This window comes from Nilaparvata lugens, chromosome 9 (genome assembly GCF_014356525.2).
Source record: "Nilaparvata lugens isolate BPH chromosome 9, ASM1435652v1, whole genome shotgun sequence".
NCBI classification, from domain to species: Eukaryota; Metazoa; Arthropoda; class Insecta; order Hemiptera; family Delphacidae; genus Nilaparvata; species Nilaparvata lugens.
Genome location: NC_052512.1, coordinates 3,172,562 through 3,199,168, shown reverse-complemented (window position 1 = coordinate 3,199,168; position 26,607 = coordinate 3,172,562). Strand labels below are relative to the sequence as shown.

Below are 26,607 nucleotides of genomic sequence, written 5' to 3'. Positions count from 1 at the left end.
CTATTTATTAATTGTACTAGTTATTTGATAAAAATAGAAGTTTCAATAGATATTTGAACTTCACTGAGTAAATTTAGATTGATTTAATAAACGTGGATTTACAATGAATAAATTTACTTTGACAACTTCTGTCGTGAATGAAAAGGAAATGGTTGATCAATAATTATTGATTAAATATGGAATTAATTTATTTCATACTATATTCTTATTATTATTACTATATCTATTAATAAAACAGAAAATAAAAAATACTATTAGTAAGAAACTACTGAAGTTACCTTTAAAAACTTAGACCTAATTTGAACTACTGATTTAGAATTTGATGCAGTGAGAAATTGAGGTATTAGTATAAAAAAAATTATTAATTAATGATATTTTTAAAGAGGTTACTTACTTAATGATGTTATTAACGTTATTTTTTAAATGTAATGGACTTGATCAAAATAATCTGATTTGTTGACATGGTATATCATTCCCCGTAAACAACCTAAATTGGAACTTTTCTGTTTTAAATTGTTTGGACTGAAAATTGGACCTGAATTCAAGTGTATGGAACATAACCTACTTTTTGGACTAGGTTCAAAAGTGTATAAATCGAGTCTGATTTATACACTATAAACTTTATAGTGTATAAATAAAAATTCGGGGAGGAAACAGTTTTGAGCTGTGCCTGTTAGGCCCGCCGCAAAGTAGACCCACACTAATCCACGAAAAGCAACCCAAGCCGTGGGATGTTTCGTAAACCATTGCTATAGAATTATCCATAATCAATCAGCTGACAAGTGGATTATTCATTACATGTATTATTATCATTACACAGATGCCTGGAGAAGCCTAGCAATGGTTTACAAAACATCCCACGGCGTGGGTTGCTTTTTTCGGATTAGAGTGGGTCTACTTTGCGGCGGGCCTTAGTTCTTCCTCATTCATATTAAAGAATTGTGTTCTGTATATCAATAAATTGATAACGAGCGAAGCTCGGTGCCCCGATATTAATCATATGATAATGAAAAGCTATATTAAAAAAAGCTGTAACTCCCTTGTTTTTGGGTATTTTCGAAAATGGAACTTATGCTTAAAAGAATTTGGTGAATCCAAATCCGAAATCAGAAATCTCCTATCTATATTTTTAAGGAATAACTTCCTAAGAAATAACTTTGAGAAAAAGTGATGAGTCATACTTTGAGCAAACGTCGGCTTAATTGTAAGATTTTTCGGGTTAGTTGCAAGATCCCCATGTGAAAGCATAGGAGAGCTGCAAAATATGAAATATGATCTCCCGTGATATGATCTTCAAGAGACGGGACTCTGCCATGTGAAACTAGCCTACCACTTGCCTTCACACCACCACCGCTTCTAACTCTACTCTACAACTACTATGCTAATGAAAACAGTCTCGAGCTAGAAGAGTAGACCGTAGAGTTTGGCAGAGTAGAGTGAAGTAGTTTTTAAGGCTAATTCTGTTCACTTTACCTACTATTCTCAATTGTAGTGAAAACAGTTACTCGACCAAGTAAGTAGAGTTTAGTTAGCTCGAAAGAGTATGCCAGTTAGGCGACCACTAACTCTACTAGTGAAAGGCAGGCTTAAGTCAGCGACTATCAGGGTGAGGTTTGTTAAGTTAAGTTTACAACATATGATTATTTCAAATAAGCTTTTTCAATGAATTTGCATGTTCATTCTTCCAGGGTACGTAGAATACATTATATTCATTGTATACATTGTATTATAACAGCTTCAATGTAGGGAGTGAAATTTTCATTGCTGCAACAATTGTTCGTCTGACAATGAAATTTGAAGTGGGTGTCTGTGACACAATTTTCGACTTTGCAGCTAAATTGAGACTAGTTAGTAGGTAAACTTAGCAAAAGTGCGCATCTTTATCCCCTCTGTTGAAGGTGTGGAGCCGCTGAGTTGACAATTGTTGCAGCAATAATAATTTCACTCCCTACATTGAAGCTGTTATAACAATGGAATGAATAGTGAAATAATACATAATTTTAAAGAGAATTCAATGCTCTACAAACCCTCTATGAGCATCAATATTTACGATGCATTTTTGGAGAGTTATATTAAGCCCTGAAAGAGCAAAACATTGGATAAAAACCAATTATTTTAACAATTAAACACCTATCTCGGGAACTGTTGAGAATATCACAAAATTCCACTGAACAAAAAGTGTACAGAATTTATCAAGCTTCATTTTTGAATAGTTAGCTATGTCGGTTGAACGCATTGTTGTCTCAAGATATGAGCGTGGGAGCAAAACGCTGAAAAATGCAACTTTTAAACCACCCTCATCCCCTTAGCACATGAGTTAAGAATGGGGACTTTTGATATGTTTTCCTCCTAACTAGTCTCAACAAAGCTGCAGAGTCAAAAATTGTGTTTAAAACATTCCCTCCAAATTCCTTTGTCAATTGGTCTATTGTTGCAATACTTGAGATTTCACACTCAACACTAAAACCGGTGCAACAGATGCAGGGAAATTCGTGAAAGTGTGAAATTATACATAAAATTGAGAAGAACCCAATGCTCTATAAGCTCATAATCAGCATGGATTATTCCCATCAATTTTTAAAAAGTTTTAAGAGCAAAAATTGAAAAAAAAGTGGAGGCAAACGTGCTTTTTACAAAAATGTTACACCTTCAAGAGCAGATATCTCGAGAACTAGAGAAGATATAGAAAAAGTTGTGGGATAAATATTGTGGGAAATTATGTAAGCTTCAATTTTGTAAATAACAATTATGTTTGTAAGATTCATAGTTATATGCGAGAAACCAAAAAATTGTTCCTTTCAACCACCCCCACCACCTTAGCACAGGTGGTAGGGGTGGCGAATTGACAAAAGACGAGTATAGCGGAAAAAACATGAGAAAACCAGAGTATAGCCGAAACAAACCGACAAAAGCCGACAGAGTATAGTTTGTAGGTATAAAATAATGTTTACATAATTATAAATATTGGGGCACCGAACTTCGCTTGTTATTTATTTATTGATAAACAGAACACAATTCTTAAAAATGATTGGGAAAGGACAAACAGGCACAGTCCAAAACTGTTTCTTCCCCAAATTTTTATTCATACACTATAAATGGTCCAAAAAGTAGGTTAAGTTTCATACAATTGAATTCAGGTCCAATTTTGAGTCAAAATATTTAAAAACAGAAAAGTTCTAATTTAGATTGTTTACAAACCAAATTGAATAACAAAATAAAACTCACTAATCACTTAAAACTGTAAAATAATGATCAACTTTGAATTTTATGATATATTCTAATTTAGAGTGATAAACCATGCCAACAAATCGATTATTTTATAAAATTTATAGATAATATTTCTTGCCAGATAAATGGTTAGCTGATTGAATGATTACACAGCTGATCTCCCACACAGGCACACGCATCTTCTGTTATTGACAGACGACGAAATTATACAGACATCTGTTCTTCCAAGGATGAATTATCCTTTTAATGCCCTTCAGCGAGTTTTCCCAGGGATGAGACATAGTGCAATCGAATTTTCATATCATAAACCTACTATGTTCCAAACTTCGTGAAAATCGTTTCTGTGATCCGTTGAACATGAATAAACAGATATAAAAATAACCAAATTGTGAGACAATATTAGTTGACACCTAGGTGCATGTATATGAATGTGGATAGTTTATAATAAATGATTCTGATATAAATGCTGATAGAATCATACCATAAATAAATATGCATTTTTGAAGAAATGGTATGAAAATTCAATAGTGTCTTACTGTTAATCCTGTACCGGACTAGGATTGTGAGTTAAATGATTCTTAATTAATGCAACTTTCATGTCGATGTAGAATTCATAGTAGATTTATACCTAAAAACAATTCACTCACATGGGCTACTTTTTAACAAATTGATAAAAACAATATAAAAATCTTGTAGTACCCTTTATTTTTTTATTAATTAGATTTATACCTATATTAAGTAGAGAAAAAATCACATTGTCTAGTTGTTATATGAATTTTTTTGATTTCTTTTCTAAATGACTGACATCCATTACATTATTTCTCTTGTTGTTACTGGGAGTAAATTGTCTCAACTTATATTGACTGGCCCTCCAACCGAATAAATTACGAAAAAAAATGTGTTGCCAAAAAATTAAAGAAATAGAGGAATGATAACATCGCCAAAATAGGTTTCTCTTATAAATATTATTTCCCTTAGAATTAAGGGATGTCGTAATGTTATATCAAAATAACGGGGAAAATGTCTTCTTACTATTGGTGTCTGAATAATTTTTATCCGACCCATAGCTATTTTTAAATTAATGAATATGTTCATCAATGTCGAAACATTTCGAGCAGAAAACATGAAACTTTCGACATGCTAGAAGCATGTAATGGAGCTTACATGTAAAATACATGTATTCTAGGAACATTGATGTAGCCTATCGGTGTACGTATAATTTATTAGAGATTTAATTCAAAAAAGTTTTTCAAAGATTCATCAAATGAATCGTCATTAACACGTTGAGTTCTATACAAGTCTCCTGATACCTGTACGGACTTGCAGACTGTGCTATGCTACGCAGTACAACGAACGAGTGACCCACTTTCCACGGAAACTGTGAACAAATCACAAACCGATCCTCGCGAGGAAATCAATTTCGTGGAAAATTCTTGGCTGGGTGCAGTTTGCGGCGCGCCATTGCTAGCAATGCTTTTACAAAACTTTCCATAAAAAAATCTCCTTGGTTTTCTAATCTATTGATTACTATAGAAATATTCATAATCAATCAGCTGACAAGTGGATTATTCATTGCATGTATTATACAGATGTCTAGAGAAGCCTAGCACTGGTTTACAAAACATCCCACGGCGTGGGTTGCTTTTCGTGGATTAACGTGGGTCTACTTTGCGGTAGGCCTAACTCCACTCATCGTTGCACATATGTCAGAGTAAACTATAGCTCCCATAAAACTAAAAACGCCCAATTAGACACATGATTTCGTTGCACAGTCGTCAGAAAGAGCTTATTTATGCCTCCAATAATAACTAAATATGGTGAGAAATCTTGCCAAAAGCCAAGAATCGCCAGATTGTTTATCAATTTTTGGGAGGTCTTTTAAGTCTGTTCACAGTGATGTCGATTGGAACTTTTCCCGATGCCAAGACATTTGTTGGATAAAGGCATGTATGGAAAAATGTGAATAGAGCTGCAATGTGGTCCTAATTCGAGATATAGCTAATAAATGGGCTTCGGCAAACGACTGTGCAACGACGATCCATTTCGGCCAGTGATTTTAAACTATGTCTCACATAGCTATGTTTGATTTTTATGTAACGACTCTGCAACCGGGCATGAGTGGTGCAAATAATGGGCTAGATGTATCGAAAGCTAGCATTTTGAGAAATTTGACGTAATCATTCCAGTGATTGAGCTCTCGACGAACGGTGTACCGATGGCTCATGGCAGCTTGTTGCATCTGTTGGTGTCGTAGCTCACTTCCAATCCTCACTGTCGTCCATACTACCTGTTGCAACCTCCTCCAGTAGGACGCTTAACAATTCCTCCATCATTCTCCAGTCATCATATTATATGAAAACTATTTTTGACGACACTATAGTGAAGTACACGTTATAATGGCAGTGGAGAAAGATAGGAGAACAACGTTGCCAAACATCTGTCTTGTCAAAGCCTTCTATAGACGGTAGCTGATACATATTTATTGATGTAATATTAACTGTTCATTCTAGTTTTAAATAATCAATTATTTTTTATTGAGCAATAAATCATATTTCTCAATAATTTCATAATTTATATGAAAATTCTTGTTAATTAATTGATAATTCTAGATTGTTAAGAAACGATCTGGCAACAGAGCAAAGCGAGAAAGAGATAGCGCTATCCGCTTTGTTGAATCATAGACAAGGATAGCAATAGCAATGCTAATAAAACACTGCCATCATAAAGTGGACCTGAATATAGTCAGGTTTTTTTAATAATTTTGAAACCCGAGAGCGCTCCACGTGATTAGGCCTAGGCCTACTAGTATTTAATAACTTTCATCCAAAAAACCTGACTATAGTGTCGTCGAAAATGACTTTCTCAAGGCATTGAACATGTATGAGCTAACAGGGAACACATCTGACAAGGAATTTATGTGGAATGTAAAAAAATGTACGATAAAAAACTTAGAGAACTTAAAAAACAAGAAAATGGAGAACAATGAAAAACAAGAAACAATGCCAGAAATAAGAGCAAAATAGTTCAAAAACGAATTATTAACTTGCATCTCATTATGGATAGTGAAATAGATGAGAATATTCTTCGAAGAATCAATTTCATTAACGCACATGGATATCTTCCCTCCTGTAGATCAAGGGCTGGTTTACGAGCTCGGGATTTAGCAAAGCTCTTGACTTTAAACAGCTGGAGTCAAAAAATTGACTTTCCGAAAGTCGCAGTTTTAATGATAATCTTCATTTTCTCATTTCTATAATTGGAAACGTTTTTACTTGACGTAATGAAACATTCCCAATTAATTCTAAATATCTGAAACTTTGCACTTATTTCTCTTTAATTTATTTTGTGTTCAATTTTCTAGTTTTTCGAATTTAATTTAAACGTGGACTGCGACTGCGGCCGGTATCTGAGAGCCAATGTTTTACTCCAGCTGTTTAAAGTCTAGAACTTACCTAAATCCCGAGCTCGGAAACTTGACCTGAACCATTGTTTAAGAAATTGAAGGTGTAGCCTGACTGTATACAGGAAGATTGGACCAACACCAACTTTTTTGTGCAAGAGATACAGAAAAATGTTAAATTTATAGAATTTAGATCGTTATTTCAGTTTTTAAACGATCTTCATGCGCTGTACGTCAATAAATGTGTTCTCCAGGGCCCTCCAAAGAAAACCCTGCATAATTTCTGGTGCGTTTTTCCATACGCATGAGCTAACAAGCTAGAACTATAACATCGATTTTTCATGACTATATTTCAAGATAGAGTGCCGGTTGCACAAAAGCCGGTTAACTTTTAACCGTGATTAATTCCACGAGAACCAATCAGAGAAGCCGTCTTTTCAAAAACGCCTTCTCTGATTGGGTCTTGTAAAGTCAATCACGGTTGAAATTAAACCGGCTTTTGTGCAATAGGGCCAGAAACTTGCAATTGGTCTCAATCTCTTCGTTACAAGCCGAATTAGAATATTGATGATGGAAACAACAAAAATATTCGATATCCTGCAGATTTATACTGAAGAAAATCACTTTTAAGGTTATAATATCGGGGCACCGAGCTTCGCTCGTTATTTTTATTTATTGATTAACAGAACACAATTCTCTAAAATGATCGTCTTTATATTTTCTACAGCTGGCTATACGTCAGCTTATGAATTTCGGGGTTGCGATATTTTGATTTTCCACAGAATCATTCGCTCACTTTTTACTATCCACAGACGACGAAAGTTTCAGCTGTTTCAGCCAAGGATGAATAAATTATACTTTTAATGTCGTTCAGCGAGTTTTCCCAGGGATGAGACCTAGTGCAATCGAAATTTTATATCATAAACCTACTATGTTCCAAAATCCGTGAAAATCGTTAGAGCCGTTTTCGAGATCCGTTGAACATGAATATATACCCATATACCCACATAACCATATTATAACCACATAACCAGATAACCAAATAAGCACATAACCATATGAATATACAGAGATATTATATTTAGATATTGCTCGCCTTATATAATAGGATGTAGGCCTATACTTGAACAGTCTGGCTATTTTATGTCAGCTTATCATTTTCGGCGATAAGATATTCCGATTTTGGTTTCAGGAGAGCAAAAATGTTTTGACAACAGCCGACGGAACCGGTGTGGTGACTGATGAGGCTGAGAAAGAACTCAACAAGATCACACTGTCGCACACCAAAGGTAACTCATCAATCCTTTCATTCATTCTATAATATAATTGGATGGCCTTCATTGAATTTCTTCTCTCGAATATAAAAAAATCAATTCATGGTGTAAGCATCTTTTCGCCCCACTTGGATGTAATGAGCTGGTTTTCGTGCGTCATATGGAGGCCGAAAATGATCGTTTTCTGACCAGGCCGGTAAAAGTTTCACGGCCCTAGGGCTGTAAAATAACCTTGAAGTCAGCTGATTCTGATTTGATGTGAACGTGTTTACAAAATGGTTCATGAAACGGAATCAGTTTATGCTTCTAGAAAGGAATAAGTATTCTGCAATAAGATACTATCATTTTATTTGGATGAATGAAATACAGATAGGATATATCATAAACTATTCAAATTCGATTTTCAGAGTAGGATAGAACTTCTAACCTAAACTTCCGAAGTCAACGACAACAAGCATTGTTGACGTTGACATTCAGATCGGCCAAATTTCAAGTGTGCTAAAACAGCTGATCAAAAAACTTTTAATTATTTGTGTTTATTATTCAAGAATCAAAACATTTATAATAATATCATCTTATCGTCATTTGGAAGAATAAAAAGTATATACTTATTAACCTCTTACATAATTGAACATAATCTTTTAGGTTATTTAGACATATCAGAATAAAAAATAAAAATACTTGGACAATATTTCCTGAGATTACCTCAGATTTGCTAGAGCTATGACCTTCCTTTTTTGCTTTCGGAAGTGCCTAATAAACAATTATTCTCATATTTATATTGTTTATTCTTCTGTGTTGCGAAAAATAGCGTTTTCACCATGGGCAAAAATGTTTTTCCGACTCTTAATCTTTTCTAGTCCTCGGCCTACGGCCTCGGACTTGAAAACCGATTTCGAGCCGGAAAAGTCTCATTTTCGACCCTAGGTGCGAAATATACTATTACCTCATGGCAAAGCGCCGTCATTGAAAAGAACATTTTATGTCCATTGAGTGTATCTGAAATAGACCGGAAAACTTCGTGAGTGACCTTACAACAGAATGAAATCCCTCATTATAAAACCGTTGTATAAACTACTATTACCTACAAACATGTTATGATGTAAACATTACAACATCACAAATAATCTCATAGCAGGGGTCTTAGTCAAGGAAGGGTTATAGAGGGTAAAGTTTGGAAGTGAATTTTTGACCTTGCGGTTCCGTTTAGGGTAGTAAGGAGGTAAAAATATCAAAAGTCCTCATCCCTACGGGGCTGTTAGGGTAGTTCTAAGGGGGTGGGGTGGTTCAAAGTTCAAAGGTTGAAATTTTCAACATTGTAACAAGTCTCTACTTAGCGGTTCCTCACCTTCAACAGACAGGCTACAAATAAGCACTTTTGCTCCACCTTAACTCCTAACTAATATCAGTTTCTCTGTTATTTCTATTAAAACTAGTCACTAGGACTAACCATTAATTTTGTTCTGTTATTTCTTATCTTGAATTAATTTTTATTGCTAAAGTCTTCCAGTGAAGCATACAGTTCCAATCTATAATTTCAGTACTCTAAATTATTTCACTACACTTTATTCAATATACTTTTTTCACTCCACTAGCACTACACCAACTCGAAGGGCTTTGTCTTCGTCAACCTTCTTGTGAGTTCAGTGTTGTCTAGTAGTTGGATGACTTCGGTGTTGTCGTGTTGATGAAGACGTGACTCATGATGGGCTGCCAATCGTCTTATCTCACAGGTCACATAGGGGATGTGCAGATGTGCAAATCGCTGTTCCTTATGTACCAGGGCGCATTCACCATATTCCGCAGTACTTTGTTTTGGAGTGTTTGAATCTGACTGATGTTAGAAGTTCTAGAGCAGCCCCAAAGCTGAATTCCATACGTCCAGACAGGTTTTAGAATTTGTTTGTAAATCAATAACTTGTTGTCCAATGAGAGTTGTGATTGATGGCTCAACAGCCAATATATTTTACTGTATTTGAGTCCTAGCTCGCTCCTTTTCATCTTGATATGCTCTTTCCATTTCAACTTGGCGTCAAGAGTCATTCCAAGGTATTTTGCTGTGTTGCTGTGAGGTACTACATTCCCATTCAGATTTATTCGAATCGGATTATTGATATTTTTGTTTGTGAAGTTGATATCGATGGACTTCATTTCATTCAATCGAATTCTCAATTTTTTGGTCCATTCACTGAATCTGTTGCTAGCATTCTGTAGTTTTGTGGCTGCTTCTTTTACTGTTTCCCCTTCTGCCAGTATTGCAGTATCATCAGAAAAAGTAGCAATTGTCACTGCATCCAATTCAGGAAGATCGCTTGTGTACAGCACATAAAGAACTGGTCCAAGAACACTACCTTGTGGAACTCCAGCCCTTATTTCCTTCAATTCGGAGACGTCGTCACCTTGTTTTACTCTGAATAATCTGTTGTTGATGTATGATTTTAAAAGTTTTACAAGTTGAGTGGAAAGAATTCTATGAAGTTTAATGATCAGTCTTTCATGCCACACTTTGTCAAATGCCTGTGACACATCAAGGAAGATTGCTGAACATATCGATTTTTCTCTAATGACTTCTCTATTACATTGGTGATTCTATGTACTTGGTCCAGGGTTGAGTGCTTCCGCCTAAAACCAAATAGATGGGCTGGTATCAGATTCCTGCTACTTATGATGGGAGTCAATCTCTCCACTAGCAATTTCTCAAACAGCTTTGAAATTACAGGAAGAGATTCTCAATTTGAGCTGTAAAGTAAAAAATTGTGTTCTAGACATTCATCGAATTCCATTCTTAAATGTTCAATTATTGAAAAAATTGAAAATTACACCCCCCCCCCACGTTGAAGCTAATGCAACAACGAGAGAAAACCATTAAATAGAGATATAATACACCAGATTAAAGATAATTTAATGCTCTACTAATCTGAGATAAGCATTAATTTTCACGATGTATTGTTTATTTATTTATTCAGTAATGTACAATAATTTTTACAGTTATATGGGAAGGCACAACATGCTTTTGCCCAAAACTGTCTCTTCTCAAATTTATACCACACTCCAAATTGTAGAGTTAAGCTACTATCACTTATTAGAATAACAATAGATTTACACTTCAAAAAACATACAAATCTTCAATAAAAAAAAGATACAGTATCATGAATCACTAAATCTCACAGAATTAGAAACAATTTTCCAAAAAATAAGCCCTGAAAGAGCAAAAAATTGGATGTAAACCGGTTGTTTCAACAATTTTGTACTTTCAAGAGCGAATAACTCGAGAACTTTGGGAAATATCACAAAACTCCACTGAACAAAATTTATGGAGAATTTATTAAGCTTCATTTTTGAGTAGTTAGTAATGTCGGTTAGTCATTTTATTTGAAATAAGATATTTATTTATTTGAAAATATACATAGTCCAGGCGCTGGCTTACATTGAGCATACATGAGAGAGGCAGAGAATTTGACTTCGTATTATTGTTAGGGGGTCTTTAGTGTATATGAAACTCGAAGTCGTCACGTCCCAGGGTGGTCGACAGCTTGGGGGGGACGGGGGTAAGTTGTAAAAAACGCGCGCTTATAAAATCGCCTGTCCTGCAGTTACTATCCATAGTACAGCTTTTAATTTTTCCTCAATATTATTTAAACATAACTGGCTTTCAATGTGGTCCTCTATATTTTTGCGATAAACCGCATAGTTTGTCCGTAAAAAAATAAAATATCTCGAAAAATGTATTTTTTTATTATGGACTTTTTGTTATTTCTCGAATATTCAAGTCATTAGTCGATTTAGAGGAAAATGCTCCCAATAAACGTTGTAGGCCGTTTCTTCCTGAATCCAATGATATATAAAGCTTGGGGGATACGATCATAGATGCGGCGGTGGGAGGGGGATAAGTAGCACTGTTACACTGCGGCGCAGTCCTCCCCCATGATTAATTTGCGTAATGGCCTGTCTATCGCATCGCTCCTACTAGTCTATGCATTGAAATTTTGTATTTCAGGAACGCTATCTTATGTATTTTCGGTCGCTGAACACGATTTTTCAACTCTCAAGCCTTAATAATTGATAATTCTCATAATAATATACAAATTATGGTCAAAATTACAAACTTTATCTCATTATCATTATTTATGATTGTAATGATAAACCATCTTGTTAGGAATCCTATATGTGTTTCTCAGTCGATGAAAATCTTATATTCCATAAAGAGAGAATAATTATTCGATTTAGTTCAATGATCACTTTGGAATATTGCGAAAGTCAAGTAATGGAGTAAGTTAAACAAATAATATAGGCTACCCCATATAGAGCACCGTGTAACAGGAGTAAAATATTTTCTTAATATAAATTTACAGTAGAAGCACAAATAATGCCAATTACTCCCATGTGATATGACTAAATATTTGATTACAAATGAAATACAACTCTAAAGCTGCGTTTACACCAAAGTTATTGACGAGATGTTAATATAACTTAATCTCTATAGATTCTATTAGATTGAACATAACTTATCATACACATGATGGACATACGTGTTTGTCAAGTTCCGTTCAATCTAATAGAATCTATAAAGATAAAGTTTTTTATTATTTTGTTAATAACTTTGGTGTAAATGCAGCTTTTTCTGTAACTTATATCTACGAATAGATACTTTTCATCTGGCTGAGTTTGACTGATTGTCTTGGGGTGGTACTTGAATGGAAGTGGAATGGGAGATATGTTTGTTGAATTTGTAATATTTGGAGAGAATACTGTTGGAAATCTATTGAGGGGAGATCAGTATAATTAAGGTGTGAGAGCAAGCAATCAATTCAATGAAACAACTACAAGGACTCATGAACGGTTCAAATATGAGAGATTGTCAAAGTATATTTGAAAGAAGTCAGGAGCTATTTGTGGAGTTTTTTTAGAATCACAATGCAAAATCAATGACTACTTGAAATTTATGACTGATTATTGTAACATAGTTTAAATTATCTTAAATTGTATTCATGCTCATAAGGAAGGACTCTGGTTTTGCACATAGAAACTGTACGAGAGAAGATCCCATACTTTTTTCATTCAATCACACAAACTATGTTATGGAGTCTGTGTTATATCTAGAAAATATAAAAAAATACCCATAGAAGTAGAAAATAATTTCCAATAAGGAAACATTAACTCTATACAGTCAATACATTGACTCTCTGTCAAATGAAACCTTGAAAAGTTAATAAATGTGACAACCGATCATGCTTTGGAGCGAACCCACATTCGATCATCCAAAACTGAGTGATTGGAATAGCTAGTTCTTCAAAGGCTTTCCTAAAATGGCTGCTACTATATAAATAAATCTTCCATCAAAGATATTCTGTTCAAGTATGTTGACATCATGGATATCACTGGAGATTGTGAAGAAAGTCATCGAATGAAGTAAAACAAGAATAATGAGAGATAAGAATGATTTCCAGAAGCATAACCTTCTCAAGAGAACATAACATTTTTCTTCAAGACTCTGATGGATAACAGAATCTGCATAATGTTTTCAATGGTCTGGAAGCAAGTGAAGAAGTGTGTGATTCTCTTTTGAACATATAGAAAGAAATAGATATTCGGTCTCCAACGATTTTTATCTGAACATAGCTGTGGCAAATTGTAAAAGTGTATTCTCACCTATGAAAAGAAACAGAGTTCTTCCATTCTCCACGATGCAATCAAACGAAAATCCTAGTCTTAGGAATCTTCTAGAACAAAAAGATCTGATCTCTGTATTTTTACTAGGTAGCTGTTTAAAGATAATTCAGCATTGAAGTTTTAGTGCAGCATGCATTTCTACAATAACCGCAATCTCTGTCAACATCTGATGGATATTTGAAAAAAACTCTTAATCTCACTTGGACCATGAAATTGTAAGTGAAACTAGTTGTGGATTTGACTAAATCCCTAAATTTCGTTGACAAATTCGCATAATGATGACATGGCTCTCCTGAATTCAACTCCTACTTCACTTTTCAAAACTTCAATACGCTGCAAGATTATGGAAACTTTGTGATGAGAAGAGTTATGAAAATTCTCAATAAAGATGGAGTGATACAGGTGGACATAGCTTTTCATGTCTATGGTCCAAAATCAAACAAAGGGAGTGAACATATTAGAAGCAGCAGAGTAAAAGAATCACTCCAATAATATGCTCTCCAAACCATCGAGACTTGATTTCTAAATCTGTGGCAGAGATTTATTAATGTGACATGCAAGAATCTATAAAGGAATAATTCATAATCCTACGTGCAGGAATACATACATTCATTCATTCATTTTTGGATAAAATTACAAGTCATATAAATATGTTTGGGAAAGAATAACAGGCATGGCCCAAAACTATTCGAATCCCAAATTTTGATACTGAATAACTTGTTACCATTTCAATACAGTCTGAACGGCAATACCATGATGAATGAATAATCGAAAGTTAGTGAAATATCATTATAATAATACTGTTAGAAATAATATGAATGAATATTTAAATTTTCATTTCATTTTGATTTGACACATTGGATATAATTTCTCAAAAGTTAACGACAAACTGAAGATTCACGAAAGATTAACATTTTCATACTAAACATAATCATTATGATAATGAATGAATGATTAATTCCATTTCCACCATGAAGAACTAAGAAATTCCACAAATATTTCTTGGGAATTATTAATAACTGACCATTATATCAAGTAAGCGTGGCCAGTGTGCAATTAATAATATAATATAGCCTGCAGCGCATCACAATAAAATAATTTGAGATAAAAACGATAGAACATAAACACATATAAATATTATCATTATTCTATCCTAATATATTTCTTGAAACCCAAGTTTCGTTTAATTCAAACAGTCATTTCTTAGTTTCCTTGCAGAATCAGATGAAGTTTGTAATTTTGACCATAATTTGTATATTATGATGAGAATTATCAATTATTGAGACTTGAGAGTTGGAAAATCGTGTTCAGCGACCGGAAATACATAAGATAGCGTTCCTGAAATACATAATTTGAATGCATAGACTATTAGGAGCGATGCGATAGACAGGCCATTACGCAAATTAATCATGGGGGAGGACAGCGCCGCAGCGTAACAGTGCTACTTATCCCCCTCCCACTGCCGCATCTATAATCGTAACCCCCAAACTTAATATATCATTGGATTCAAAAAGAGACGGCCTACAACGTTTATTGGGAGCATTTTCCTCTAAGTCGGCTAATGACTTGAATATTCGAGAAATAACAAAAAGTCCATAATAAAAAAATACATTTTTTGAGATATTTTATTTTTTTACGGACAAACTATGCGGTTTATCGCAAAAATGTAGAGGACCACATTGAAAGCCAGTTATGTTTAAATAATATTGAGAAAAAATTAAAAGCTGTACTATGAATAGTAACTGCAGGACAGGCGATTTTATAAGCGCGCGTTTTTTACAACTTACCCCCGTCCCCCCCAAGCTGTCGACCACCCTGGGACGTGACGACTTCGAGTTTCATATACACTAAAGACCCCCTAACAATAATACGAAGTCAAATTCTCTGCCTCTCTCATGTATGCTCAATGTAAGCCAGCGCCTGGACTAACATATTTGAGGGCACCAGGAACTAAAACCCATTATTTCCTCATAACGCACATTGAACATACAATTGAAAAACAATAAATGAAAATAAAATAACTAAAAATATACTATTGAATTTTCAGTTTTATATAAGCGTGTAAGCAAAACATTGAAAAATAGAACTTTTGAACCACCCTAATCCCCTCAGCACAAGGGATGGAGATGGGGACGTTTGATATGTTCACCTCCCAACTAGTCCTAACAATGCTGCAAAGTAAAAAAATTTGTTACATCAAATTGAAGATCAAACATTCAAGAGTGGTTATCTCGAAAACTATGGAAGATAGAAAAAGTTGTTTGATTAATACTGAACTCTCTCCACACCTCCAAGGCCCGGTTTCCAAGCTCGGGATTCAGCTCAGTTCTAGATTTTAAACAGCTGGAGTCAGAAAATTGGCTTTTCGAAATGGGATGTAGTCGCAGTTCCTATAACAATCTTCATTTTCTCATTTCTATAATAATTGGAAATGTTTTTCCTTGACGAAATAAAACATTCAAAATAGCTGAAACTTTACACTATTTTCTCTTTATTTTATTTGGTGTTCAATTTTCTAATTTTTCGATATTATTCAAACGTGACTATGATAATGACTATGACTACGCCCGTTTTGGAAAGCCAATTTTCTGACTTAAGAAGACTTAAGATAATTTTCTAGAACTGAGCCAAATCCCGAGCTCGGGAACCGACCCTAAGTTTCCAGGAATTTCTATTGTCATGACTGAATTCCTTTTCACCATGATGTAGTCTAGTTGGTTGATTTCTAGTTTTACAACAAGTCAGCAATGTGATATTTTGTTCGTAGATAAAACAGTGTATATAACAGTTTTTATTGTCTTTAAAGCACTCGTGAGATGTTTAAGACACCCGTTCGCTCGCTACTCTCGTTCAGTCATGTCCTAACTCTGCATCTAACTCGTGCATTAAAGATCCTCAGCACTAAAGCTGTTGTATAGTAATATTATTGAATGAAACTTGAATCATTGTTGTTTCAAGCTCACGTGCAACATGACAACATAGTGGCGGATGTTGAGCAAGACTTGCGGCATGCCTCACTGGCCCAACAGGAGAGGACATCGACTGTCCACGTGCACAACAACAACAAGCACAACATCATAGCAGTCGGCGACCAGGATATTGACAGAGACACTCTAGACGCCGACTTCGCTGATACTCACCACACCGTTCGAAAGGTGCGCTCAGCAATTCATTTTGACACCTCACTCTGAATATTCAGAGTGCATCATTTATTCATTTATTTATACATTGACTAGCCGGCAGCATCCGCCCCTCTGGACCCCCGGCTGAATCATCAAGAAATAGGATTAGCAGACTCGCTTCGCTCACCTGCATTTTTCATTTGTTCTTCCTTCAAAAAGTCAAAATAGATCTGCAGGCTCGATTCAATCACCAGTTTTATTTGAATTATATAGTGCAGGGTTGCAAAAATCGTTATTTTCATGAGAATAAATGAATATATAGTTATTTCTCAATAAGATAATTCGTTGGAATATCATGAGAATTGTATTTCAATCTAATTGAAATTTGAAAAAGGAATGATATTATTATTAATGATAATGATAGATTCATCTGATAATATCATTATCATTATCACTAAAGTGGTGATTAAATCGAGCCTGTAGGTCTCTTTTGACTTTTTGACGGAAGGAAGAAATCTCAATTGAAAAATACAGACGAGCGAAGCAAGCCTGCTGATCATTATCACATGAATTTGTTTCAAATTTCAAAGAACTATTAGACTGATAATAGTTCAATATCGGGGTACCGAGCTTAGCTCGTTATTTATTTATTGATAAACAGAACACAATTCTTCAAAATGATTGGCGAAGGACTGACAGGCACAGCCCAAAACTGTTTCTTCCCCAAATTTTTATTTATACACTATAAAATAATAGTCCAAATACTAGGTTATGTTCCATACAAATTCAGGTCCATTATGATGTTATACACCGCCGTGAAGCTGGCCCAACATATCGAGCCCAACATTTGAAACATATGCCAATATTTAGGGTTTTCCAGAATATTTGGGCTTCCAGAATATCCAGGTTTCAAATTTTGGGCTCAACGGGAAATGGGGCTTAAAAGGGTTTATATATTGGCCGGCCAGCTTCACGGTTAGCCCGCGACCATCACCGATCTTGGAGATGAAGGTGTCATTTGATAGAGTGAATTTTGGGCTTCCATTCTATATCATTTTCAAATTTTGGGCTCGAAAAATACGACCGTGAGAGACTTCGAAAGTTTTCAAATTCGGCGGGCCAGCTTCACGGTAGCCCGCGACCATCACCGATCTTGAAGATGAACGTGTCATGGGATAGAGCAAATTTGGGGCTTTCATTCTACACCATTTTCAAATTTTGGGCTCGAAGAATACGACCATGAAAAACGTCGAAAGTTTTCAAATTCGGCGGGCCAGCTTCACGGTAGCCCGCGACCATCACCGATCTTGAAGATGAACGTGTCATGCGATAGAGCAAATTTGAGGCTTTCATTCTACACCAATTTCAAATTTTGGGCTCGAAAAATAAGCTGTGGGCGGAGGAAAAACGATATAGGCCGATGGCGGGGGGAGGATTGTATTAAACCAAGTCCCTTGTCGTCCCCAGGGACGGAGTAGCCTATTCCAGTAGAATGTGATGGAAATCGAAGAAACAAGACTCCAGCTATCATATGATATCACTTTCAAATTTTGGGCTCAGCAATTATACCGTCAGTGGGGGGAAGGTTTGTGAGTAACCAGGTCCCTCGCCGCCCACAGAAAGGAGTTCAACAAAAGAATGTGATACCACTCGATGAAATCGATGAAACAGGTCTTCAGCTATCATGTGATACCACTTTCAAGATTTGGGCTCGACAAACACGCCCTCAGCACGGAGAAGGGTTAAAAGTAACCAAGTCTCTTGCCGCCCCCAGGGAAAGTGTATTCCAGAAAAATTTAATGGAAATCGATTAAAGAATTCTTCAGCTATCATGTGATACCACTTTCAAATTCTGAGCTCAAAAATACGCTCTCAGTGACGGGAACCAGGTTCCTTGCCGCCCCCAAGTGTGGAGTATTTCAGAAGAATAAGATGAAAATCGATAAAGCAAGTCTCCAGCTATCATGTGATACCACTCACGAATTTTGGGCTCAAAAATTACGCCGTCAGCGAGGGGGAAGTTTTGTAAGTAACCAGGTCCCACGCCGCCCCCAGGGAGGAGTTTTTCAAGAGAATGTGATGAGAATCGATGAAATAATTCCTCAGCTATCATAATTATGATACCACTTTCAAATTTTGTGCTCGACAATCACGCCCTCAACGGGGGGAAGGGTTATAAGTAACCAGGTCCTTTGCCGCCCCCAGGAAAGGTGTATGATAGCTATCATATAGAGTATGATAGCTTTAAAATGATACCACTTAGAATTTTGGGCTCAACAATAACGCTCGTAGTGACGGGAAGAGCCATAGGTAACAGCTCATTGATTCTCACCACATTCTCTTGGAAAACTCCTTCCCTGTGGGCGGCAAGGGACCTGGTTACCTACAGCTCTGAGAGCAGTAATTGTTGAGCCCAAAATTAGAAAGTGGTATCACATGATCGCTGAGTACTTGTTCCATTCATTCTCATAGAAAAAACCTTCCCTGGGGGCGGCAAGGGACCTGGTTACCTACAGCTCTTTCCGTCACTGAGAGCGTAATTTATTGTCGAGCCCAAAATTTGAAAGTGGTATCATATGATAGCTGAGGACTTTTTTCAGTGATTCTCATCACATTCTCTTGGAAAACTCCTTTCCTGTGGGCGGCAAGGGACTTGGTTACCTACAGCTCTTCCCGTCACTGAGAGCATAATTTATTGTTGAGCCCAAAATTTGAAAGTGGTATCATACGATAGCTGATTACTTGTTCCATTGATTCTCATGACATTCTCATAGAAAACACCTTCCCTGGGGGCAGCAAGAGACCTGGTTACCTACAGCTCTTCCCGTCACTGAGAGCAGTAATTGTTGAGCCCGAAATTTGAAAGTGGTATCACATGATTGCTGCTCCTTTCCTGTGGGCGGCAAGGGACTTGGTTACCTAAAGCTCTTTCCGTCACTGAGAGCGTAATTTATTGTCGAGCCCAAAATTTGAAAGTGGTATCATATGATAGCTGAGGAATTTTTTCAGTGAGAGCAGTGATTGTTGAGCCCAAAATTTGAAAGTGGTATCACATGATCGCTGGGTACTTGTTTCATTGATTCTCAACACATTCTCTTGGAAAACTCCTTCCCTGTGGTTGGCAAGGGACCTGGTTGGTTGATGAGGTTGATGCCATTTACACAGACTATGCAAAGGCATTTGATCGTGTTAATCGGGGAGCACTGTTGAGGAGACTTGATGATTTGAGTTTTTGTGTGCAGCTTGTGAATCTGTTCAGCTACTTGTTCTATCGTACCAATTATGCTATGGTCAGGTGTGTTAGATCAACTCCCTTTTTCAGTACATCAGAAGTTTCACAGGGTAGTGCACTAGGTCCTCTATTGTTCCTTCCGTTGATCAATGAACTGCCTCTCCAGTTGAAGAAAGCAAATTGTTCGATCTTTGCTGAAGATGTGAAGCTCTACATGGAGATTACTAACTCTTATGACTGTAATTTGTTGCAGCAATATCTCGACAGATTGGCTAGATGGTCTTTGATCAATGGACTCGACTTGAATGTTAAAAAGTGCAAGTGAATCTCTTCCTCTAGAAAGACTTTGAAGGTGAACTTTTCTTATGAAGTACATGGTATGAATCTGGAAAGAGTCGATACATGTAATAATTTGGGTGTAATCTTTGATAGCTGTCTTAGGTTCTCAGTAAACATAGACTATAGCATAGCTAGAGCCAATAAAAAGCTAGATTTGTTATGAGGAATACAGCTAACTTCAATAACCTTGATGCAATATGTACTGTCTATGTGTCACTGGTCCGGAATGTGTTGGAATATTGCTTTGTGATTTGGAACCCTTATACTGATTTGTGTACTCATGGTATTGAGGTAGTTCAAGTTTTTGAGGTTTCTCTATTATAAGCGCTTCGGCCAAACCTGTCCTTTGGGTTTTCCTACAGACCGTTTGAGAGGGACCTTTCACTTTGTATAATTGAGATTACGACGACGCTAGAGAGACTCATTGATTTCCGTTCATGGCCTGTTAAGGGGTCGATTTTCTTCTCCTTTACTGCTTTTTTTTATTCAGACAGTGTGTTCAGGCGGGACTTGAATAAGATTTACGTTTGTTGAGTTTTGTCTTTTTTATTCATTTTTTTCTTTTCTCATTTTCTATGTATTTGGTTTGGTTCAGATTTCTCTATATCTTCTGGTTTCTTGGTTTTATGGCCTGCTGTCATTGGTAGGCGATTGTTGTGTCTTTGATCTGGATGGCCACAGTGGAATTATTTTTGGGAACTCTTTTGGTAATATTGTTGCTTCATAGCCCATATCATTTTAGTTTATACTATTGATGTTTCCAGTTTAATCACTCTTATCCCTACAATAGGTTTATGCCAAAAGTTGTCCTACTAACTTAATTAACTTTACATAATATTCTAGTGTTCTTTTAGGTATAAGTTTCATGTTTCCAAAGTTTCTTGAATTCTTTAGTATTAGTCACATACGTCTTTCTTTTTTTTAACTGCTACTATAAGTGTCATATTTGCAAGGTTTTCTACTATTTTGTTTGTATCTTGTTTTCAATTTTTCCTAAAACTCAATAGTATATAAGTTAAGTTTTTATAATTTCATTTTAATGTATTGTTTTTTCAAATTGTATGCTCAATGTGCGTTATGAGGGCAATAATGGGATTCAGTTCCTGGTGCCCTCAAATATGTAAATTTTCAAACAAATAAATATCAGATACTAGAAAGTCGTATTTCCTCGTTTCTTATGTGGTCCCGACATTCACAGCCCTTTGTTCTGCGAAGGAATCCCATTTCTGCTGCCTGCACCCTGCTCTCTAGACGTTTTGTTGTGACCCATGATTCACTTTATGATGTACTCTTCAAGACTGCATGAAACAAAACTTCAAATACATACTTCCATTCTAATTAGAGAAGCCGTCTTATCAAAAAGGCCTTTTGACAACTTTTTGATAACTTAACCGGCTTCTGTGCAACCGAGTTCAGAACTATCGGCTTAAGTTAACTGTGAAATTTGGAACATGCAACGCCTTAGAGGAGTATCTCCGTATGCTATATTTTCTCTTTGATTCTATTCTCATAAACTTCTTAATGTCAGGATATCCTGTTTCTATGCCCGTGGTTCTGTGATTTGAAATTATTTTATAATTATTTTGTTTCAGAATACTAGCAGTGGTGAAATACTGGTGAAGAGCTACGATGCCGAGTCGAATATAGAGAACACATTGTCGCACGAGCACGGGACGGGTGTCTATCACGAGACTCCACAGCACAAGTTCAAAATGGTTGACAAGCAGATTGACAGGCACCTCCAAGGACGCTACACACTCACACAAGACAAGCAGTTTGAGGTTAGCACAACCATTCAAACATTCGCTTAACGATAATTCTCCATTCATTAGCATTTGAGCAAATGCTAATAAACTAGTAACCCCTGGATTGAAGAACTCGCTCATGAACTGTTGCATCAATCTCTGAAATCCGCAACCTGTAATTGTACAGAGTTGGTGAAGAGTATTGTGGAAACTGCTCAATATTTATTTTATAAGTATGCTATGCTATAGGGATCCTATTCCAATTAAAAAAAACACTTTTCTGTCTCTTCAAAACTTTGGTCGTCATCTTGGATCCAACTTCATTTCGAATCAAGCTCCATTTTAAAACCAACTTCATTTTTTCAAATGGGAATGTGGTCATGTGATACGCAATTTCGATACAGAATTTCAAAAGAAAGTTAATGGCAAAACCCGCACATAGATATATATATATATATATATCTCAAACTGTTTCAAACATTTGAAGATACAAATAAATTATAGAAAAAATGAAATAAATACCCCTGTGGGTGGGGGGAAAGAAGGGTCAAACAAGATAGACCCAGAACTCAAGTTGACGAAAAGAATAAACCCACAGTATCTCCTGCTTGTCATAAAAGGCGACTAAAAGGGGGCCCTCTTCTTCCAGAGCCCTTATTCCCACTCCCTTCTTCTTCTTCAACATGCTCTGGATCTTTTCTCTTTTACAAATGACAGTTTTTCTATTGACTGTGCTTTGTGTCATTCTTTCTTTTAACTTGTCTTTTATCTTTCTATATGGTCTTCCTTGGCCAAGCTCTTGTCTTTCAAGCCCGGTTCTCCCAATAACAACTATGGGACCAAGGGCTTATTTCCCTTTTCTATTTGTTTCCTACCGGGTGGAGAAAGCTCGTAGCTGTGGTGAAAGCAACTTGTCTAGGGGAGTAAACCTTACAAAAATCCTGCAAGTTCAGATGCAGTGAGGTGGCAGTCCCACTACTGAACTCAACCTGCGCAGCGTTTGTACCGCGGCCAGGGGATTAAACAATTAATTACTGGCAAGCATCAAAATATAGCCTCGGATCGGGACCGGAATTTAAGGACAAATATAACTGGAAAAGCAAACTCTTCGAATAAATGGATAAAGGATACAATTAAAATTGCAACTTGGAATGTAAGGGGACTACTCTCTAAAGAAATAGAACTGGCCAGCTTCTAGAAAACTACGGTATTAAGATAGCAGTAATAACAGAAACAAAAGTCAAGTTATCAGGCACAAAATATGTTCGGAACTATATAGTTATATACAGCGGAGTAAAGCAGGAGGAGAGAGCTAGTAAGGGAGTGGCGATTTTCATAGCTAAAGATCTCCATGCAAAAATAAAAGATTACAGATTTATCAGAATAACTACAGTCTAATTATTTTGACAGAATAATTACAGTCAGAATCAAACATGACAGAGGACACTTTTCTGTGATTGGTGTGTATGCCCCCGAAGATAGTACAGACCCAAAGAAGAAAGAGGAGACTGAAAGTTTCCACATACAGCTTAAGAAGGTAGTTGACAGCATTAACAAGAGAGATGATCTTCTGCTGTTGGGTGACCTGAATGGAAGAGTAGGAAATCAGCCTGTATGTAAGTGTGTTGGTACTTTTGGTGAAGATGTGGTTAACAGAAATGGAGAGAAACTTCGAAATTTCGTGTCCTACAATCAGTTGAAGATCACGAACACCTTCTTCAGGAAAAAGGACATCCATAAATTCACGTGGTTAGCAAGGGGAAGCAGGTCAATAATCGACTATATTATCATCAATCAGAAGTTAGCGAGACAAGTAAGAGATGTAAGGGTGTTCAGAGGCTCTGATATACATTCTGAACATCCATAAATTCACGTGGTTAGCAAGGGGAAGCAGGTCAATAATCGACTATATTATCATCAATCAGAAGTTAGCGAGACAAGTAAGAGATGTAAGGGTGTTCAGAGGCTCTGATATACATTCTGATCATTTCTTGCTTGTAGGGAAAATTGATATATATTAGCTCGATCATTCATCTACCATATACCATATACCATCATCCATCTACAAAAAGAATAATAAATGAGGAAGAAATTTCCAAGGTGGGGCTGTTGCAAGATGAAAGTATTAGACAGCTGTATCAAAATCGATTACTCATTTATTCAACAACAACAGAAACGAAGGAAATTTAGATGATGAGTGGGAAAATCTGAAAAATGTCATAAAACCGGCTGCTACAGAAGCTCTTGGGACACAAAGAAAGCGTCAAAACCGAAAAGGGCTCAATGTTTGGAATGATGAGATCAGGGATGCCATAAATGAAAAGCAGAAAACCTTCAAGAACTGGCTTAGTCACCCAACAGAGGATAACAACAATATCTATAAGCGAGCAAGGAACCATGCTAAGAAAATTGTGAGGCAAGTTAATCAGCAGGCATGGGATGTCTTCATATAAAATGTGGAGCATGATTTACATGGTAGACAGGAATTTGCCTATAAGTTCATGAAGTCAGTGGGCAAAGAGCGAAAGGAACGTGTCAAAATAGACTGTGTATCAGAGGAAGATTGGATAAGGCACTATAAAAAACTTTGGTTTGATGAGACGTTGTCAGAAAGAGAAATTGTGAATTGTGCTGAATGCCATGCTGATGACATCACCCTTGATGAACTGCTGCTGGCAATTAAACTGTCAAAAAACAGGAAAGCTTGTGGTCTTGATGGTGTAAATATGGAGCTTATAAATATGGAGGTATGTTTCTCTATTTAAGGCTGTTGACATTGTACAATATGTGTTGGAAAACCCATAGAATACCTGCGGCATGGGCAAGCTCGAAAGTTGTGTCATTATACAAGAAAAACGACAGAACACAACCTGAGAATTACCGTGGAATAAGTCTCCCAAACAACTTCTACAAGTTGTATGCTGATATTCTAAACAGACGTTTACGGGTAATTGCAGAGAACCTGATAGGGGAAGAACAGATGGGATTTCGCAGAGGACGCTCTTGTATGGATGCGGTATTTACCCTGAAACAGATCATAGAGAAGAATCGGGAATACAATTATTGTGAAACTCACATGGCCTTTATCCATTGGCAGAAGGCATTCGAAAATGTTTTAAGATCAAAGTTATGGAATATAATGCTTCAAAAAGGCTACCCCAAACATCTGGTTGCTGCAATTGAGGGTTCATACACCAATACAGATATTACAATTATGTTCGGCAATAATAAGAAGACAAACCAAATAATTATGATAAATAAAGGAGTATGGCAAAGCTGTCCAATGTCCCCGACTTTGTTTAATATATATACAGACGAGATTCATCATATTTGGAATCGATATGTGGACTCAGGCATTAAGCTCAGCAATACTGTACACATAAACTCTTTACTATATGCAGACGTTACTGTAATTATGTTCAACAGAAGACCAACTTCAATATGCACTTTTCATGTTAAATAGGATTGGTATGGACTTTGGCATGATAATTGCACCACAAAAATCCAAGGTCATGGCGTTTAAAGGAAAGTGGCCAGTTAGATCCAAGATAGTGCTTGAGAACCAAATTTTGACATATCTCATTTGACAGAGAAGATGATGTAAGTGAGAAATTGACAAAATTCAGTGCTGTGTGTGGTGCAATACGTAGAACAATAGGGAAGAAAACAAGACAAGCAACTCAGATGAAGTTCTACAGACTAATGGCTGTACCAATAATAGCTTATGGAAGCGAAGCCTGGGTGTCAATGAAAAAAACTGAGTCACGTATCCAAGCAGTCGAAATGAGGTTCCTTCGAGCCAAAGGTTACACTAAGTTGGATTACATAAGAAACGAAGTAATAAGAACCGAACTGAATGTAGAGTCTTTATTGCAAATATTGGAGAGAAGTAGGGAAGACTGGTCCAGTCATCTACTTCGTATGCCAGCAAATAGACTTCCAATTCAAGCTTGGCACTACAAACCCGATGGGAGAAGAGGCGTCGGACGACCGACGAAGAAATGGATGCCGGAACAGGCCAACAGAGGCTAATCCTTGAATGACAATGATGATGATGAAATAAATGAGTACCTACATTGGTTTGAAGAATTTGTGTTCAAAATTTGAAACTGATGGATCAATTCTTTTTTAAGCTATTGTAGAACATACAAACAGATGGACAACGACTATGACCTTGAGTAAGTCAAAAGTGAGATCTCGCTGCCGCTCGTTCAATAAATTAGCACTAGTACACTCTTATCAATTTCCATCTGTAGATTGGCTGGCATCTGTTGACTGTAGTGAGGTTCACGTTATAATGGCATTATCTGAATAGAAATGGTGTTGCTATCCTTGTTAAATCAGTTTAAACCGAGGGTCTCTGAAGGTGGGCGCACACAGATCGGACGGCACGCATCGGACGGATCGGACGATTAGATTATATGATGCACTGTTTTCAATTGTAGTGCGCATTCTTAACAGCATCGTACGCATCGTAGATCGGAAATGCCGTCAGGAATCCCGAGAGGAGCATAGAAAGCCGACAGCTCTGTTCGTATTTAACGACTCACCGGCATTTCCGTTCTGGTGTGCGCAGTAGAACCGACTTGCATTATCC

The 26,607-nt window shown here is 36.5% G+C and overlaps 1 protein-coding gene across 2 annotated transcripts in view; it reads left to right on the top strand.

The window, feature by feature from the left end:
- The window catches only part of LOC111043756, a 107,735-nt gene that overhangs the window by 48,458 nt on the left and 32,670 nt on the right, over nucleotides 1–26,607 (top strand). For both annotated transcript variants that reach the window (XM_039435406.1, XM_039435407.1), the window contains exons 4-6: nucleotides 7,821–7,917; nucleotides 16,531–16,727; nucleotides 21,858–22,046. In XM_039435406.1, coding sequence (XP_039291340.1) covers nucleotides 7,821–7,917; nucleotides 16,531–16,727; nucleotides 21,858–22,046 — 483 coding nt within the window. The remainder of the gene's footprint in view (nucleotides 1–7,820; nucleotides 7,918–16,530; nucleotides 16,728–21,857; nucleotides 22,047–26,607) is intronic.